The sequence below is a fragment of the Salmo salar genome, chromosome 17 (genome assembly GCF_965601325.2).
Source record: "Salmo salar chromosome 17, fSalSal1, whole genome shotgun sequence".
Classification (NCBI taxonomy): Eukaryota; Metazoa; Chordata; class Actinopteri; order Salmoniformes; family Salmonidae; genus Salmo; species Salmo salar.
In genome coordinates this window covers 25,735,455-25,753,096 of record NC_138307.1, presented here as the reverse complement: position 1 = coordinate 25,753,096, position 17,642 = coordinate 25,735,455, and the positions used below count along the sequence as shown (strand labels likewise).

The 17,642-nt window shown below is 43.2% G+C and overlaps 2 protein-coding genes across 10 annotated transcripts in view; one reads left to right on the top strand and one right to left on the bottom strand.

The window, feature by feature from the left end:
- LOC106592442 (DNA annealing helicase and endonuclease ZRANB3) overlaps positions 1–14,981 on the bottom strand; it is a 70,462-nt gene extending 55,481 nt beyond the window's left edge. Inside the window, exons 1-6 of the mRNA XM_082963695.1 lie at positions 14,749–14,981; positions 14,388–14,494; positions 13,917–14,093; positions 6,538–6,556; positions 6,037–6,215; positions 232–463 (exon numbers count right to left, since the gene is read on the bottom strand). Of these exons, the coding sequence (XP_082819821.1) occupies positions 232–463; positions 6,037–6,215; positions 6,538–6,556; positions 13,917–14,071 (585 nt within the window). The 5' untranslated portion in view covers positions 14,072–14,093; positions 14,388–14,494; positions 14,749–14,981. The remainder of the gene's footprint in view (positions 1–231; positions 464–6,036; positions 6,216–6,537; positions 6,557–13,916; positions 14,094–14,387; positions 14,495–14,748) is intronic.
- Positions 14,982–15,079: 98 nt separating this feature from the next.
- Positions 15,080–17,642, top strand: part of LOC106574832 (R3H domain-containing protein 1) — a 51,206-nt gene continuing 48,643 nt past the window's right edge. For all 9 annotated transcript variants that reach the window (XM_082963691.1, XM_082963688.1, XM_082963689.1 and 6 more), the window contains exon 1: positions 15,080–15,226. The gene's annotated coding sequence lies outside the window, so the exon portion shown is untranslated. The remainder of the gene's footprint in view (positions 15,227–17,642) is intronic.

Genomic DNA, 17,642 nt, shown 5'->3' with positions numbered 1-17,642 from the left:
ATGGCTTCCAGACCCTTTAAATCCCAGACCATCTGTATTTAACCAGCCCTTCATGCTTCCTCTAGGTACAGACAGGTTCAATACCTATCTGTGTCTGTGAAATACTGAAGGCAGACAAAAGGAATGTATAGGATCCCAGCAGGCCAAGCTGGTTGAAATGTCAGAATAGAACAGAAATGTGTGATCGGGGGATGGCGTGTTCAGATGTTTGGACCTTCGGGGGTACCGTACCTCCTCTGGCCGTCCCAGGGCCGGGGTGCCCGTCAGTAGGATGGCCCGCTTGGCGTTCTGGATGAGTGGTACCAGTATCTTAGACCTGGCTGCGTTCCTGGACTTGAGGTAGTGGGATTCATCCACCACCACCACATTAAACCTCTGTCTGGTCAGAGCCTCCACCAGGGGGCATACTTCTGTGGTGAGCAGCCCGTAACCCAACACTGTTACCTTACTGCTACTGATCCCCCTATATAACAGACACAGAGGGTTATAATGTGTTATAATGGGTCTTTGGTGTATGGGTTATAGTGTGTTATAATGGGTCTGTGGTGAGCAGCCCGTAACCCAACACTGTTACCTTACTGCTACTGATCCCCCTAAAGTGGTTGTTCCACTGGATATTATAGGTGAATGCACCAATTTGTAAGTCGCTCTGGATAAGAGCGTCTGCTAAATGACTAAAATGTAATGTAAAATAACAGACACAAAGGGTTATAATGTGTTATAGTGTGTTATAATGGGTCTGTGGTGAGCAGCCCGTAACCCAACACTGTTACCTTACTGCTACTGATCCCCCTATATAACAGACACAAAGGGTTATAATGTGTTATAGTGTGTTATAATGCTTCTGTGGTGAGCAGCCCGTAACCCAACACTGTTACCTTACTGCTACTGGTCCCCCTATATTATCAGACAGAGGGTTATAATGTGTTATAGTGTGTTATAATGCTTCTGTGGTGAGCAGCCCGTAACCCAACACTGTTACCTTACTGCTACGGATCCCCCTATATAACAGACACAGAGGGTTATAATGTGTTATAGTGTGTTATAATGCTTCTGTGGTGAGCAGCCCGTAACCCAACACTGTTACCTTATTGCTACTGATTCCCCTATATAACAGACACAGAGGGTTATAATGTGTTATGTATGGGTTATAGTGTGTTATAATGGGTCTTTGGTGAGCAGCCCGTAACCCAACACTGTTACCGTACTGCCTCTGTAGAGTGGACAGAGACACCGATGATCAATAATCTCTAACAATGTTACCGTACTGCCTCTGTAGAGTGGACAGACACACCGATGATCAATAATCTCTAACAGTGTTACCGTACTGCCTCTGTAGAGTGGACAGACACACCGATGATCAATAATCTCTAACAGTGAAAACATTGACTGCTGCTGTGCTGATACTGTCAACTTGAACTAAATTGATTGAGAAAATAGACATTCATTTAGCAGGAATGAAAATATACATTTTCACATTTACAATTTTAAACTGCAGGTTAACGTTTATTGTCATGAGTCTTGTCCAGGAGGCAGAACTGAAAGATCTCCCTTAGATAGACCAGCTGCAAAGTCAACATGTACTATGTTGTAAAAATCATGAAAACAAAAATTAGCTTTTTGGTCTTAATTGAAGGTTATAGTTAGACATTAGGGTTAGCAGTGTGGTTAAGGTTAGGGTTAGACATTAGGGTTAGCAGTGTGGTTAGGGTTAGACATTAGGGTTAGCAGTGTGGTTAGGGTTAGGGTTAGACATTAGGGTTAGCAGTGTGGTTAGGGTTAGACATTAGGGTTAGCAGTGTGGTTAGGGTTAGCAGTGTGGTTAAGGTTAGACATTAGGGTTAGCAGTGTGGTTAAGCTTAGGGTTAGACATTAGGGTTAGCAGTGTGGTTAGGGTTAGACATTAGGGTTAGCAGTGTGGTTAAGCTTAGGGTTAGACATTAGGGTTAGCAGTGTGGTTAGGGTTAGACATTAGGGTTAGCAGTGTGGTTAGGGTTAGGGTTAGACATTAGGGTTAGCAGTGTGGTTAGGGTTAGACATTAGGGTTAGCAGTGTGGTTAGGGTTAGCAGTGTGGTTAAGGTTAGGGTTAGACATTAGGGTTAGCAGTGTGGTTAAGGTTAGACATTAGGGTTAGCAGTGTGGTTAAGGTTAGGGTTAGACATTAGGGTTAGCAGTGTGGTTAGGGTTAGACATTAGGGTTAGCAGTGTGGTTAGGGTTAGACATTAGGGTTAGCAGTGTGGTTAGGGTTAGACATTAGGGTTAGCAGTGTGGTTAAGGTTAGGGTTAGACATTAGGGTTAGCAGTGTGGTTAGGGTTAGACATTAGGGTTAGCAGTGTGGTTAGGGTTAGCAGTGTGGTTAAGGTTAGGGTTAGACATTAGGGTTAGCAGTGTGGTTAAGGTTAGGGTTGGACATTAGGGTTAGCAGTGTGGTTAGGGTTAGACATTATGGGTTAGCAGTGTGGTTAAGGTTAGGGTTAGACATTATGGGTTAGCAGTGTGGTTAAGGTTAGACATTATGGGTTAGTAGTGTGGTTAAGGTTAGGGTTAGACATTAGGGTTAGTAGTGTGGTTAAGGTTAGGGTTAGACATTAGGGTTAGCAGTGTGGTTAGGGTTAGACATTAGGGTTAGCAGTGTGGTTAAGGTTAGGGTTAGACATTGGGTTTAGTAGTGTGGTTAAGGTTAGGGTTAGACATTATGGGTTAGCAGTGTGGTTAAGGTCAGGGTTAGACATTGGGTTTAGTAGTGTGGTTAAGGTCAGGGTTAGACATTAGGGTTAGCAGTGTGGTTAAGGTTAGGGTTAGACATTAGGGTTAGTAGTGTGGTTAGGGTTAGACATTAGGGTTAGCAGTGTGGTTAAGGTTAGGGTTAGACATTGGGTTTAGTAGTGTGGTTAAGGTTAGGGTTAGACATTAGGGTTAGTAGTGTGGTTAAGGTTAGGGTTAGACATTAGGGTTAGCAGTGTGGTTAAGGTCAGGGTTAGACATTAGGGTTAGCAGTGTGGTTAGGGTTAGACATTAGGGTTAGCAGTGTGGTTAAGGTTAGGGTTAGACATTAGGGTTAGCAGTGATGGTTAGGGTTAGACATTAGGGTTAGCAGTGTGGTTGGTAGGGTTAGACATTAGGGTTAGCAGTGTGGTGGTTAGGGTTAGACATTAGGGTTAGCAGTGTGGTTAGGGTTAGGGTTAGACATTAGGGTTAGCAGTGTGGTTAAGGTTAGGGTTAGACATTAGGGTTAGCAGTGTGGTTAAGGTTAGGGTTAGACATTGGGTTTAGTAGTGTGGTTAAGGTTAGGGTTGGACATTAGGGTTAGCAGTGTGGTTAAGGTTAGGGTTAGACATTAGGGTTAGCAGTGTGGTTAGGGTTAGACATTAGGGTTAGCAGTGTGGTTAGGGTTAGACATTAGGGTTAGCAGTGTGGTTAGGGTTAGACATTAGGGTTAGCAGTGTGGTTAGGGTTAGACATTAGGGTTAGCAGTGTGGTTAGGGTTAGACATTAGGGTTAGCAGTGTGGTTAGGGTTAGACATTAGGGTTAGCAGTGTGGTTAGGGTTAGACATTAGGGTTAGCAGTGTGGTGGTTAGGGTTAGACATTAGGGTTAGCAGTGTGGTTAAGGTTAGACATTAGGGTTAGCAGTGTGGTTAGGGTTAGACATTAGGGTTAGCAGTGTGGTTAAGGTTAGACATTAGGGTTAGCAGTGTGGTTAGGGTTAGGGTTAGACATTAGGGTTAGCAGTGTGGTTAAGGTTAGGGTTAGACATTGGGTTTAGTAGTGTGGTTAAGGTTAGGGTTAGACATTAGGGTTAGCAGTGTGGTTAGGGTTAGACATTAGGGTTAGCAGTGTGGTTAGGGTTAGACATTAGGGTTAGCAGTGTGGTTAGGGTTAGACATTAGGGTTAGCAGTGTGGTTAGGGTTAGACATTAGGGTTAGCAGTGTGGTTAGGGTTAGACATTAGGGTTAGCAGTGTGGTTAGGGTTAGACATTAGGGTTAGCAGTGTGGTTAGGGTTAGACAGGGTTAGCAGTGTGGTTAGGGTTAGACATTAGGGTTAGCAGTGTGGTTAGGGTTAGACATTAGGGTTAGCAGTGTGGTTAGGGTTAGGGTTGGACATTAGGGTTAGCAGTGTGGTTAGGGTTAGACATTATGGGTTAGCAGTGTGGTTAAGGTTAGGGTTAGACATTATGGGTTAGCAGTGTGGTTAAGGTTAGGGTTAGACATTATGGGTTAGCAGTGTGGTTAAGGTTAGACATTAGGGTTAGCAGTGTGGTTAAGGTTAGGGTTAGACATTATGGGTTAGCAGTGTGGTTAGGGTTAGACATTAGGGTTAGCAGTGTGGTTAAGGTTAGGGTTAGACATTGGGTTTAGTAGTGTGGTTAAGGTTAGGGTTAGACATTAGGGTTAGCAGTGTGGTTAAGGTTAGGGTTAGACATTATGGGTTAGCAGTGTGGTTAAGGTTAGGGTTAGACATTATGGGTTAGCAGTGTGGTTAGGGTTAGACATTAGGGTTAGCAGTGTGGTTAAGGTTAGGGTTAGACATTGGGTTTAGTAGTGTGGTTAAGGTTAGGGTTGGACATTAGGGTTAGCAGTGTGGTTAGGGTTAGACATTAGGGTTAGCAGTGTGGTTAAGGTTAGGGTTAGACATTATGGGTTAGCAGTGTGGTTAAGGTCAGGGTTAGACATTAGGGTTAGCAGTGTGGTTAAGGTTAGGGTTAGACATTATGGGTTAGCAGTGTGGTTAGGGTTAGACATTAGGGTTAGCAGTGTGGTTAAGGTTAGACATTAGGGTTAGCAGTGTGGTTAAGGTTAGGGTTAGACATTATGGGTTAGCAGTGTGGTTAGGGTTAGACATTAGGGTTAGCAGTGTGGTTAAGGTTAGGGTTAGACATTGGGTTTAGTAGTGTGGTTAAGGTTAGGGTTGGACATTAGGGTTAGCAGTGTGGTTAGGGTTAGACATTAGGGTTAGCAGTGTGGTTAAGGTTAGGGTTAGACATTATGGGTTAGCAGTGTGGTTAAGGTCAGGGTTAGACATTAGGGTTAGCAGTGTGGTTAAGGTTAGGGTTAGACATTATGGGTTAGCAGTGTGGTTAGGGTTAGACATTAGGGTTAGCAGTGTGGTTAAGGTTAGACATTAGGGTTAGCAGTGTGGTTAAGGTTAGGGTTAGACATTAGGGTTAGCAGTGTGGTTAGGGTTAGACATTAGGGTTAGCAGTGTGGTTAAGGTTAGACATTAGGGTTAGCAGTGTGGTTAGGGTTAGACATTAGGGTTAGCAGTGTGGTTAGGGTTAGACATTAGGGTTAGCAGTGTGGTTAAGGTTAGGGTTAGACATTATGGGTTAGCAGTGTGGTTAAGGTTAGGGTTAGACATTAGGGTTATCAGTGTGGTTAAGGTTAGGGTTAGACATTAGGGTTAGCAGTGTGGTTAGGGTTAGACATTAGGGTTAGCAGTGTGGTTAAGGTTAGACATTAGGGTTAGCAGTGTGGTTAAGGTTAGGGTTAGACATTAGGGTTAGCAGTGTGGTTAGGGTTAGACATTAGGGTTAGCAGTGTGGTTAAGGTTAGACATTAGGGTTAGCAGTGTGGTTAGGGTTAGACATTAGGGTTAGCAGTGTGGTTAGGGTTAGACATTAGGGTTAGCAGTGTGGTTAGGGTTAGACATTAGGGTTAGCAGTGTGGTTAGGGTTAGACATTAGGGTTAGCAGTGTGGTTAGGGTTAGACATTAGGGTTAGCAATGTGGTTAGGGTTAGACATTAGGGTTAGCAGTGTGGTTAAGGTTAGGGTTAGACATTAGGGTTAGCAGTGTGGTTAGGGTTAGACATTAGGGTTAGCAGTGTGGTTAAGGTTAGGTTTAAGATTTGATGACTTTGTGGCTGTGCTAGTTAGTGACCACTCTGCAGAGGTGCCTCCAGAACAAACAAAAACATGAACCTGCATTTTAACAGGTGGAGAACTTCAGTAGGACAACCAGGACCACAACCAAGTAGCGCAGGAAAAGCAGACCAGAGTCCAGGTCCAGGTCAAGTTAAAATGGGTAACGTACAGTGTGTCACTCTTGGTCTCCACCAGGTTAATATCTCCAGGGTTGAGCTCAGGGATCCACCTCTCCAACTCCTCGATCCAGGGGTACTTTAGAGAGGAGGGCACCACGATGAGCAGAGGCCACTCCTGTCTGTAGGCGTAGGCCACAGAGATAGCCTGCATTGTCTTCCCTAGACCCATCTGGAGAAGAGGATTAACAATACAATATGGAGGATGAAAACAATGCTGTATGTATATAATCGATGAAAACTCATTTCAAAAACAAAATAAACCGAACACAATCATTGCCTGGCTCAAAAGTAAGCAAACAGCATGTGATGGAGTGTTCATGAAATTCTGAGACACCAACACATTCTACAATGACTGTGTCAAAAATGATTACATGGCTAGGAAGGTTTCTTAAACTTGACAAATGAATTCAGAGGGAGCATAGCATCTATTATTTGAGGAAAATAGATTTGATAGGACGGGGGAGTTGGGTTGTGTGTGCTTCACGGCTTACCTCATCTGCGATCATACACCTGAAACAGAGAAGAGAACGGCGGGGGTTGAGAGTGGAGGACATAGAATACTTCATGTGTTCACGCAATATTGCACTAGCAATCAAATCAAAATGGATTGATCACATGCGCCGAATACAACTGGTGTAGACTTTACTGTGTAATGCTTGTTCACGAGCCCTTCCCAAAAACGCAGAGTTTAAAAATAATAATATAAATAAAAAATTGTAACACAAGAGGAATACAATTAAATACACAAGAATGGAGTTATACAGGAAGTACCAGATCAATGTGCAGCTATATACAGGAAATACCAGTACCAGAGCAATGTGCATCTATATACAGGAAGTACCAATACCAGATAAATGTGCAGAGGTACGAGGTAGATATGTACATGAAGGCAGGGTAAAGTGACTAGACATCAGGATAGATAATAATAAGGTATTTGAGGTAGGTATGTACATGAAGGCAGGGTAAAGTGACTAGACATCAGGATAGATAATAATAAGGTATTTGAGGTAGGTATGTACATGAAGGCAGGGTAAAGTGACTAGACATCAGGATAGATAATAATAAGGTATTTGAGGTAGATATGTACATGAAGGCAGGGTAAAGTGACTAGACATCAGGATAGATAATAATAAGGTATTTGAGGTAGATATGTACATGAAGGCAGGGTAAAGTGACTAGGCATCAGGATAGATAATAATAAGGTATTTGAGGTAGATATGTACATGAAGGCAGGGTAAAGTGACTAGACATCAGGATAGATAATAATAAGGTATTAGAGGTAGATATGTACATGAAGGCAGGGTAAAGTGACTAGACATCAGGATAGATAATAATAAGAGTAAAATAAAGAACAGAGTAGCAGTAACAATGATGAGTGTAGAAGTGTGTGTTAGTGTATGTAGTGTATATGAATGTGTGTGGGTTTGTGTGGGAGTGTCAGTGTAGTGTGTGAGTGAGTATGTATGTACAGTGTCTTCAGAAAGTATTCACACCCCTTGACTTATTCCACATTTTGTTGTGTTACAGCCTGAATCTCTCTACCCATAATGACAAAGTAAAAACATGTTTTTAGAAAGCTGCTAATTTACTGAAAATTAAATACAGAAATATCTAATTTACATACTGTAAGTATTCACACCCCTTTGCTATGACACTCCCAATTGAGCTCAGGTGCATCCAATTTCCTTTGATCAACGATGAGACGTCACCACAACTTGATTGGAGTCCACCTGCGACCAATTCAATTGTTTGGACATAGAAAGAAACCCACCTGTCTATATAAGGTCCCACAGATGACAGTGCATGTCAGAGCAGGAACTATACCCTGAAGTCCAGGGAACTGTCAGTAGAGCTCCAAGATATAATTGTGATGAGGCATATATCTGGGGAAGGGTATAAAACAATTGTTTCCAAGAGCACAGTGGGTCTCCATCATTGAGAGAAATACAGAACTACCCAGACTCTGTCTACAGTTGGCCATCTGACCAAACTGAACAACTGGGCAAGAAGGACCTTGGAACTACCCAGACTCTGTCTACAGCTGGCCGTCTGACCAAACTGAACAACTGGGCAAGAAGGACCTTGGTCAGAGAGGTGACTAAGAACTCAATGACCACTGACAAAAGTACAGAGTTCCTTGACTGAGATGAGAGAACATGCCAGAAGAACAACTGTGTATCTACAGCATTTCACCAATGTGGGCTTTATGGGAGAGTGGCCAGACGGAAGCCACTCCTGAAAAAAAGGCACTTGACAGCACGACTGGAGTTCGCAAAAAGGCACCTGAGACTCTGAGATCATAAGGCAAAAGATTCTGTGGTCTGATGAGACTGAAATTGAACTTTTCGGCCTGAATGCAAAGCGATATGTCTGGAGAAAACCAGGAACAGTGCATCACCCGTCTAACACAGTCCCAACGTGAAGCATGGTGGTGGCAGCATCATGTTATGCAGCATGCAGGGGTGTGTCCTTAGTCCCCTCCTGTACTCCCTGTTCACCCACGACTGCGTGGCCAAGCATGACTCCAACACCATCATTAAGTTTGCTGACGACACAACAGTGGTAGGCCTGATCAACAACGATGAGACTGCCTATAGGGAGGAGGTCAGAGACCTAACGTTGTTGTCCTGGCACCACACCCTCAATGTGAGCAAAACAAAGGAGCTGATCGTGGACTACAGGAAAAGGAGGGCCAAACAGGCCCACATTAACATCGACTGGGCTGTAGTGGAGCGGGTCGAGAGTTAAGTTCCTTGTTGTCCACATCACCAACGAACTAACATGGTCCAAAAACACCAAGGACTTGAAACTCTCGACTAAAGGTTAACACCTTCAGTTGGCGCTTCCTATTGTGATTTTTACACAAACATTCCTTCATCTGATGTTTAGTTTGTTTCCTGTCTTCAAGTTGTGGGTTTGTCCTTTTGTTTGCCTCTTCTTGGGAAAATTTAGTTGGCGCTCATGGTGGGTGTCTTTTAGGTCCCAGTTGTTGTTGCTAGTCAACTTCCAGTGGACACCCCCATGAGTGTCTTTCAGAACCCCTCCTAAACCTCACCTGTTTTGGCTGTTGTCAGTGACTCTGTTAGTTCCCTCTTCTGTTTGAGCGACATTCTTGCTGGGGAACGTAACACTAACACAACAAAATGTGGAATAAGTCAAGGGGTATGAATACTTTCTGAAGACACTGTAGTAATATATATATATATGAGAGATATTAGTCTAGTGAGAGATATTAGTCTAGTGAGTGTGCAGTAACAATATAGCCTAGACTATGGTCACCATTTCAAACTAAGAATCAAGTTGATATTGCTAAATGTATTATGACATAAGCAATATCAGCACAAATAAGAGATATGATTTCCATTCAGGTCTTTCCATCAGCTGGATACAACAGAGCCACTGCCACTCCAAAAATAATCACACAACAGCTTCCTCCCTTTGCAATTCTAAGTGTAGTACCTCCACAGATCAATGATGACAGTTTTATTACCGTGCTCACAAGGTTATAAGCTGTTAGCCTGTTCCCTCCACCAGCCTTCACAAAACAGGCTTTATCTACACTTCCCTGTTCATAACGGATTCCACCAACACTCTTTCTAGCATTTATTTTTCAGATAGTAGCTACAGCGCATTCGGAAAGTGCATTTGGAAAGTATTCAGACCCCTTCCCTGGGGATAGAAAACCAAAGGGAGGGGGAGGTCGAAAGGGAGGTCAGAGAGGTGACCAAGAACCCAATGGTCACACTGACAGAGCTCCAGAGTTCTTGTATGGAGATGGGAGAACCTTCCAGAAGGACAACCATCTCTGCAGCACTCCACCAATCAGGCCTTTATGGTAGAGTGGCCAGACGGGCCTTTATGGTAGAGTGGCCAGACGGAAGCCACTCCTCAGTAAAAGGCACATGACAGCCTTCTTGGAATTTGCCAAAAGGCACCTAAAGGACTCTCAGACCATGAGAAACAAGATTCTCTGGTCTGATAAAACCAAGATTGAACTCTTTGGCATGAATGCCAAGTGTCACGTCTGGTGGAAACCTGGCACCATCCCTACGGTGAAGCATGGTGGTGGCAGCATCATGCAGTGGGGAGGTTTTTCTGCGGCAGGAACTGGGAGACTAGTCAGGGTCGAGGGAAAGATGAACAGAGCAAAGTACAGAGAGATCCATGATGAACACCTGCTCCAGAGTGAAGGTTCACCTTCCAACAGGACAACGACCCTAAGCACACAGCCAAGACAACACAGGAGTGGCTTCGGGACAAGTCTCTGAATGCTCGAGTGGCCCAGCCAGAGCCGGTCTTGAACCCGATCGAACATCTCTGGAGACCTGAAAATAGCTATGCAGTGACGCTCCCCATCCAACCTGAAAGAGCTTGAGAGGATCTGCAGAAAAGAATGGTAGAAACTCCCCAAATACAGGTGTGCCAAGCTTGTAGCGTCACACCCAAGAAGACTCAATGTTGTAATCTCTGACAAAGGTGCTTCATTTGCAAACATTTCTAAAAACCTGTTTTTGCTTTGTCATTATGGGGTATTGTGTGTAGATTGATGAGGAGGGAAAAAACTATGTAATCAATTTTAGAAAAAGTCAAGGGGTCTGAATACTTTCAGAATGCACTGTATATTGAAATAGGTTTTAGGCTACTCCTAATTATGATTATCATGGCTGTTCGTGGTGGTTTGGGCTTCTTTAGTAGAATGGACTGATTGTAAGTCTCTTTGGATAAGAGCGTCTGTTAAATTACTAGAATGTAAAATGTAACACAGGTAGGCAACACCAGTCTGCAATGATCATGAGATGTTGTATTCAAAATGTAACCCAGGTAGGTAGAGCTAGTCTGCAATGATCATGAGATGTTGTATTCAAAATGTAACCCAGGTAGGTAGAGCTAGTCTGCCCATGAGAAAAGCAGTTGTGATCCCCCTCCCTCCACTTCAGTTGAACAGCACTTCCACTGGTGTTTCTTCTAATTGCCAGCCCACTCTGCTCAACCAGCATAATGCATACACACACAATGGGAGTAGAGAGATGGAGAGAGGGAGGGAGAAATGGAGAGAGAGAGAGAGAGATAGAGAAAACAGAGGGAGAAAGACAGCGAGAGAGGCTCCTTTCAGCCAGGTACTTTCCATTTCTCCACGCATTAATCATTCTTCTTTCAATAACCTGGGTGCATCCCAAAATGCACCCTGATCCCTATATAGTGCACTACTTTTTAGCCCAGGCTGTTGTCAAAAGTAATGCACTATACAGGGAATAGGACGCCGTTCAGCCAGACAGCTAGTTTCATGGAGGATGCTCTGACTGCCACCGTTGCTTGACAACAGCACGTTGAACAACTTTTTTATGTTATCTGTGAAACCCACCAGCACCACGATGTCTGTAAAGGTAGCTCTTCCTCCCAGGATGGAGGCGGGGTCTTTGACCTTCCACACAATCATTTAAGTCTTTTGTCTTGTCTTCAATGAATGGAGCATCGACTAGACTACTTACACTGAGCCTCATACATTACCATACATTCATTTTATTCATGCTTTCTTATCAACGGGCAGGTAGGCTATTTAAGTACTGGGATTATCTTTCTGGGACCTCTTTCAATATCAACAATCTTATGTTATTTTTAGTATTACACAGTTATTGATTACTGTATTGTCGGGTTTAGAGTTAGCAAAAAAAAGGCATTTCACTGTACTTGTGCACGTGAAAACAATAAAACTTCAAAACTTTTTTTAAAATGGGAACACACCTCACTAATCCTATGAGATCTACAAGCTCTAGGATCATTAAGCTAAGTCATTCATTAGGCCTATGTCAGCATGCAAATAAAGTTATTTTACATACTTGTCACATTTTCCTCATCAGTGCATCGTGATGAATCAGCATTTTGTAATTAATTCAATAATAAGCCTTTATAATTGATGTAGAGCTGTTTCTGCTTAGTCTGGCTCAGCAAAGCAAATGCCTGGCTGACAATGACACCCCCATCTCAAATTAAACACTGTTTATATCATACAATAAGGAGGGGGGTAGTTTAAACTTATTTTAAGTCATATCTTTAAATCTATTGGCTAAGGATGTGACAAATCACACATGATATCCAAACTGAGAATATCATCGGGGACCAGTTGTGTGTTTGGGGACCTGTGTTGGGCTCCGGGGATTTGATGCACACATCAACATCGGCTGTGGTATTGAATTTCACAGTAATTTTGAAGCTCAGGCAAGAGAAGCAACAACACAGTCTATCTGTCTATTGATCTGTTGTAACACCAGCGTCGGCGTGGCAACCCTTACAAGTGGCCCGGCAGACACTTACAATAACGCTTTAGTTAGATGGCATGTGATGTACTTCGCACAACCTCATTCAAATAGAATTTTTAAGCCAAGTGACATTATGCCCGAGTGGAATGCAATGTAACTGACATTATGCCTGAGTGGAATGCAATGTAACTGACATTATGCCCGAGTGGAATGCAATGTAACTGACATTATGCCCGAGTGGAATGCAATGTAACTGACATTATGCCCGAGTGGAATGCAATGTAACTGACATTATGCCTGAGTGGAATGCAATGTAACTGACATTATGCCTGAGTGGAATGCAATGTAACTGACATTATGCCCGAGTGGAATGCAATGTAACTGACATTATGCCTGAGTGGAATGCAATGTAACTGACATTATGCCCGAGTGGAATGCAATGTAACTGACATTATGCCCGAGTGGAATGCAATGTAACTGACATTATGCCTGAGTGGAATGCAATGTAACTGACATTATGCCTGAGTGGAATGCAATGTAACTGACATTATGCCCGAGTGGAATGCAATGTAACTGACATTATGCCCAAGTGGAATGCAATGTAACTGACATTATGCCTGAGTGGAATGCAATGTAACTGACACTACATTATCCTGAGAAGATTAGTATCAGGCTCCCAGATTAGTGGCAGGCTCCCAGATTAGTGGCAGGCTCCCAGATTAGTGTCAGGCTCCCAGATTAGTGTCAGGCTCCCAGATTAGTGTCAGGCTCCCAGATTAGTATTAGGCTCCCAGCCTTTCTAAATTGCATTACAAATAAATAAATTGGCATCAACTTAATTCCAAACCAGGCTACATATTGATGCGAGGTGGGCAATCAAACAACCTGATTCTCTATTAGAAGTGTCTGTATAATTTATAACTATTAGCTAGAGTTCTTCAATACAAACATGTCAACCTCTGTCCACGGAGGGTGTCCTAAAAGACAAACCAAACTTGGCAGTCAATGTGTGTGTTGCTCTGATCTGCCTCAGCCTCTGGTCCCACTACTACAACAACTCCAACACAGCACCTGGCCCTGCTCTCCTGATTGCTAACAGCTTGCATCACTAGTCTCCATGGAGAAACCGTACACAGAGCCCTACAAAGCCAAGATAGTGTTTACTGTCACATTGATACCTCCAACATATTGACTGGATGACTAATCCTCACAGTACAGCACTTCTACTGTCCCTGTATTGATCTACTGCTCAGGCTGACTACTCTGACCTGACTGTCCCCTGGGATTCTTACATCCACTGACTGACTGGCTGGCTGGCTGGGACGGACAGACGGACGAGTAGTCTGGCTCTGGCTGGCTTTTTCTTCTGCTGCTCACATTGTGTGAGGCTGAGGTGATTCAGGCTACAGGCTTAATACAAATGTTAAGTATTTTTTTTGCTTTTAAAGTAAAAATGACTTAGTGAATAAAGTGAGCACAAACTGTGCTTCTGCTTACTGTTTGGGGCCTTGGCCGGGTTACTGTAAAGTACATTGTGACAAAGCTGTTGATGTAAAAAGGGCTTTAGAAATCAATTCATTTGATTGATAACCAGTTCACTAACAACCACCTACCTTCCATTCTTTGATAGGGCGAATTTGACCCCCTCCTTTTGGAATGGCATCAGTCTCTGTTGTAGCTTGTCTGGGAGGACTGACAACTGACTGTCCCATCTCCTGTCAACATGGGAGTTCTGGGGATCACAATCCCTATCCTGGACCTCACTCATGGCCGTCTTGACTTTTAGATGCCTTTGCAGAGAATGAAAAGAGAAAGCGAAAAAACAACAGTAAGAAGAAAAAACAACCCTGGCTGACAATTAATAATCTGGCCTGGCTTTGGCATTTTGCAAAAATGGAGGCACTACTCAAATTTGCCTCCATGGGGGTTCGATTCCCACGGGGGCCAGTATGAAAATGTATGCACTCACTAATGTCAGATGGATAAGAGCGTCTGCTAAATGACTAAAATGCCTTCAGTGTTGTTTTACAGCTTGGTGATGCACCATGTCTCAGCTCAACTGTCATCTCAAGGCATGTATTTACCTGCGACAATATGAGGAACATGCTGCTGAACTGCCACGAGACGACCGCTCCTCTGCTCACATTGGTATGGTGCTAAGAGACTGTTGGGTTACCCAGTGCAAGGATATCTGTTCAGGTAAGACAAAGAACGAGAAGACTATTGATGCTAGGAAGAATAGGGATACAGGAGGATGGTTACAAAGGTACTCTGACAAATACGGTTACATTAACTTCCACGGTAACGTTAGCTAACTTTGCACAGCAAATACTCTCCACGTTTTTAGCTACAGCTCAACTAAATTCAAACCATGTACAAGAGATTATACATGCTAAGGCTTGCACTTGTTAGTTTGAAAAAAATCATTAGTAAGAGGATACAGACCACCAGTGCAGAAATGTTTTGAGACAGATTTACATGTGCAGAAGTTTCGCGGGAAACTTTGACAGTAGCTACGTAGTTTGCGTAGCGAATTCCATAGGAGTTGCGTTCAAGATAAGAAGCCTGCAACTTTCTAGAATCTTGAATAAAAAGCAGTTTTTATTTTTTTCCAACGATACTTTTCTAAGTGATTTCAAATGCATATCGACTTTTCTATCAGACTCAAAAGCATGCTCAATTACATCTAATTTTAGTAGTACATGACCCCTACAGTAGAACGATCACTGGACGCTCATTCGGATTTGCTGGGCAAACTGTCAGTCCCAATGCTTCCTGCTGTACTCTCCAATGTCCCGGATTTTCTGTTTCGTCTTGTGCCGAATGTTAGCCTCAGTCTGTTGTCGCTACACACTGATCTTTTCCGTGGGCACACGCCGCTACAGCTGTTTTTATACATCATTCTGTTTTGTCAACGTTTCTGGTAAGACAACATGTGTTTGTTTCTTCGCACACGTTCTTTGTGGGGATTAACGGTGAATTTGTGTAGTTAGGTTATCAAATTACAATCTTAGTGGCAAATTTAGCTAGCTTAGTTAGCTAACTAGCTAAGGTCGGAATAATTTGTCGAGCCGAAGGGCTACCTTAGCTAACTAGCTTGTTGGCTACCTAGCTAAACTCAAAGGAATTCAAAGTTCAACTTGGCACAGGTAAGAGTTGCGTTTAGATTGCTTGATTTGAATACAAACAAGTCATTGGTAACGAGCTAGTTAGCTAAAATAGTTCTCATTTATCGTGGTTAGCTAACGTACCTAGCGTCCCCCGAAGCGCCGCAAACAAGGCCTGCTCGTTTGCATAATCAATAACTAGCTAGCTTTACAAACTCGCTGTTGGCTAGTTAACAATAGTAACTAGCTAGTTAGCTATGTATTTTAGGCATGCAGGGAGGATACCTCTGTACAAACTAAATATATATGTTTGAAATAACACTGTTCTAGTTGGTAGAACTAAGGAACACTAACGTTATATCCTGCAGTTCGTGCCTTTTGAAGTAACTTTGTTTTCGCGTTAGCTGTCCACAAAGGGCAATGGTTCACAGCCTGTATATGTCAATGTGAGAATAAATAACATGCTAAGATGGTGGAGAGAACGTTTCTCCCCAGTCCGAGGTACCTGTTGAGAACATCCACAAGAGGTGTCCTTCCACCGCAGTTCTCTCACCCGTTCACAATACACAAACAAAACACCTTCACATAGTCCTCGAGCTCTGGTGCAGTTCATAATTGGAGCATGGGCAACATCTTATTTCAAGGCATGTCATGACCATGACGCTAAAGCCCCACTAACTATTTGGGCTAATTGTGTTTGACATATTCTGCATGACACTTCTCTTCATGTATCATGTTCAGCTGTCCTCATATCGCTTGCTATATTCCTCTTGTCAGAGGGATGGAGTGCTGAAAGAACGGTCACTGACAGGGCTTGTTTTCAGGCTTTCATTCTAAAGTAGGGAATGTATTAATGTTCAATCACTATCATGCCACCAATAACGTGTAATTTGATTGCCAATTTGCTGGGATCTCTCTATGCAGGCACACCTGGGCTCCCGAGTGGTGCAGCGGTCTAAGGCGCTGCATCTCAGTGCTAGAGCCGTCACTACAGACACCCTGGGTCGAATCCAGGCTGTATCACAACCGGCCGTGATTGGGAGTCCCATAGGGCGGTGGACAGTTGGCCCTGCTTCGTCCGGGTTTTGCCGGTGTAGGCCGTCATTGTTAAAAAATAATTTATTCTTAGCTGACTTGCCTAGTTAAATAAAGGTAAAAACATAAAAATACCTACAGTAATTATGGTGCCTACCATTGGCTTGGCTGGTGTGATGAAGTGTTTTATTCTACTAAAGTAAATGGGTGACATGTTGTCAGCTCAGTCTTTCCTACCGCTTCTATAATGAGGATGCAGAGTCTACTACATGAGTGTTTCCCTGCTGCCTGTTCAACCCAAGGGAGGCTCATTAGGATAGTGTTATGCTGTTGCCGTAAATGGAGAACTTGGTGGGGAAATATAGCCTAACTAAGCACATCCGTCACTTCTCACAGCAAATTAAAACGCAAGGCCTAATAGGCTAATGTATGAAGCGTTGCCGAGACACCGCAGTTTTGTTGAAATAGTGGTCCCTTTTTTGTCTGGCTTTGACGTTCGTTAATCAAAGAGGAAATGCTCCAGTTAGCTAATAGCTAGATGCAGAACCCCACTGTGGGTTTGTTTGAGTAGTTATATTGTTCTGTAAACATTAGGGCTATAGCTTGGTTTGAGAGTGACTTATTCTAGGCTACAGTTTTATAACTTTCACTGCCGTATTTTATTTTAATGTCTATTTATAAAGTCAAGGAGGCACACTTCTTGCCTGAGTTATGAACTATCTATCCTGGTTGTCTAGTGCTGCCATTCATTCTGAGACAATGCGCAACGATTCGGCTTTCATAGCTGGAGGCTCTGCCGTTAGGAGTGCAGTGACACAACTCTTGATTTATGTCCAAATTAGGGGTGTAAATTCAGAATATTGAATAGCCTGATGCTGTGTTAATTACTCAGGTGTGTGTGCTCGCGCGCAAGCGTGCGTCTGTGTGTGGTGGTGGGGGGGATCATGATGAAATTGTACGCTAAATGCTTTATGTTCTTATCCAACTTCCTCCTCATGGTATTGTCAGACGTCAGTAACGTAGGTAGGCCCATCCTGTTTCACATCTTGACACAGTGAACATTGCAACGTGGTTGATTCCTTGTTGTTTATTGATTGGGTGCATAACAGGAGACTACTGGCAGTTTGCTAGGCTGTTGGGTTTATGAGATTCAGTGGCCGTGTTGGTGGCGTAGCTACTGTAGTTGGTGAACTTGTA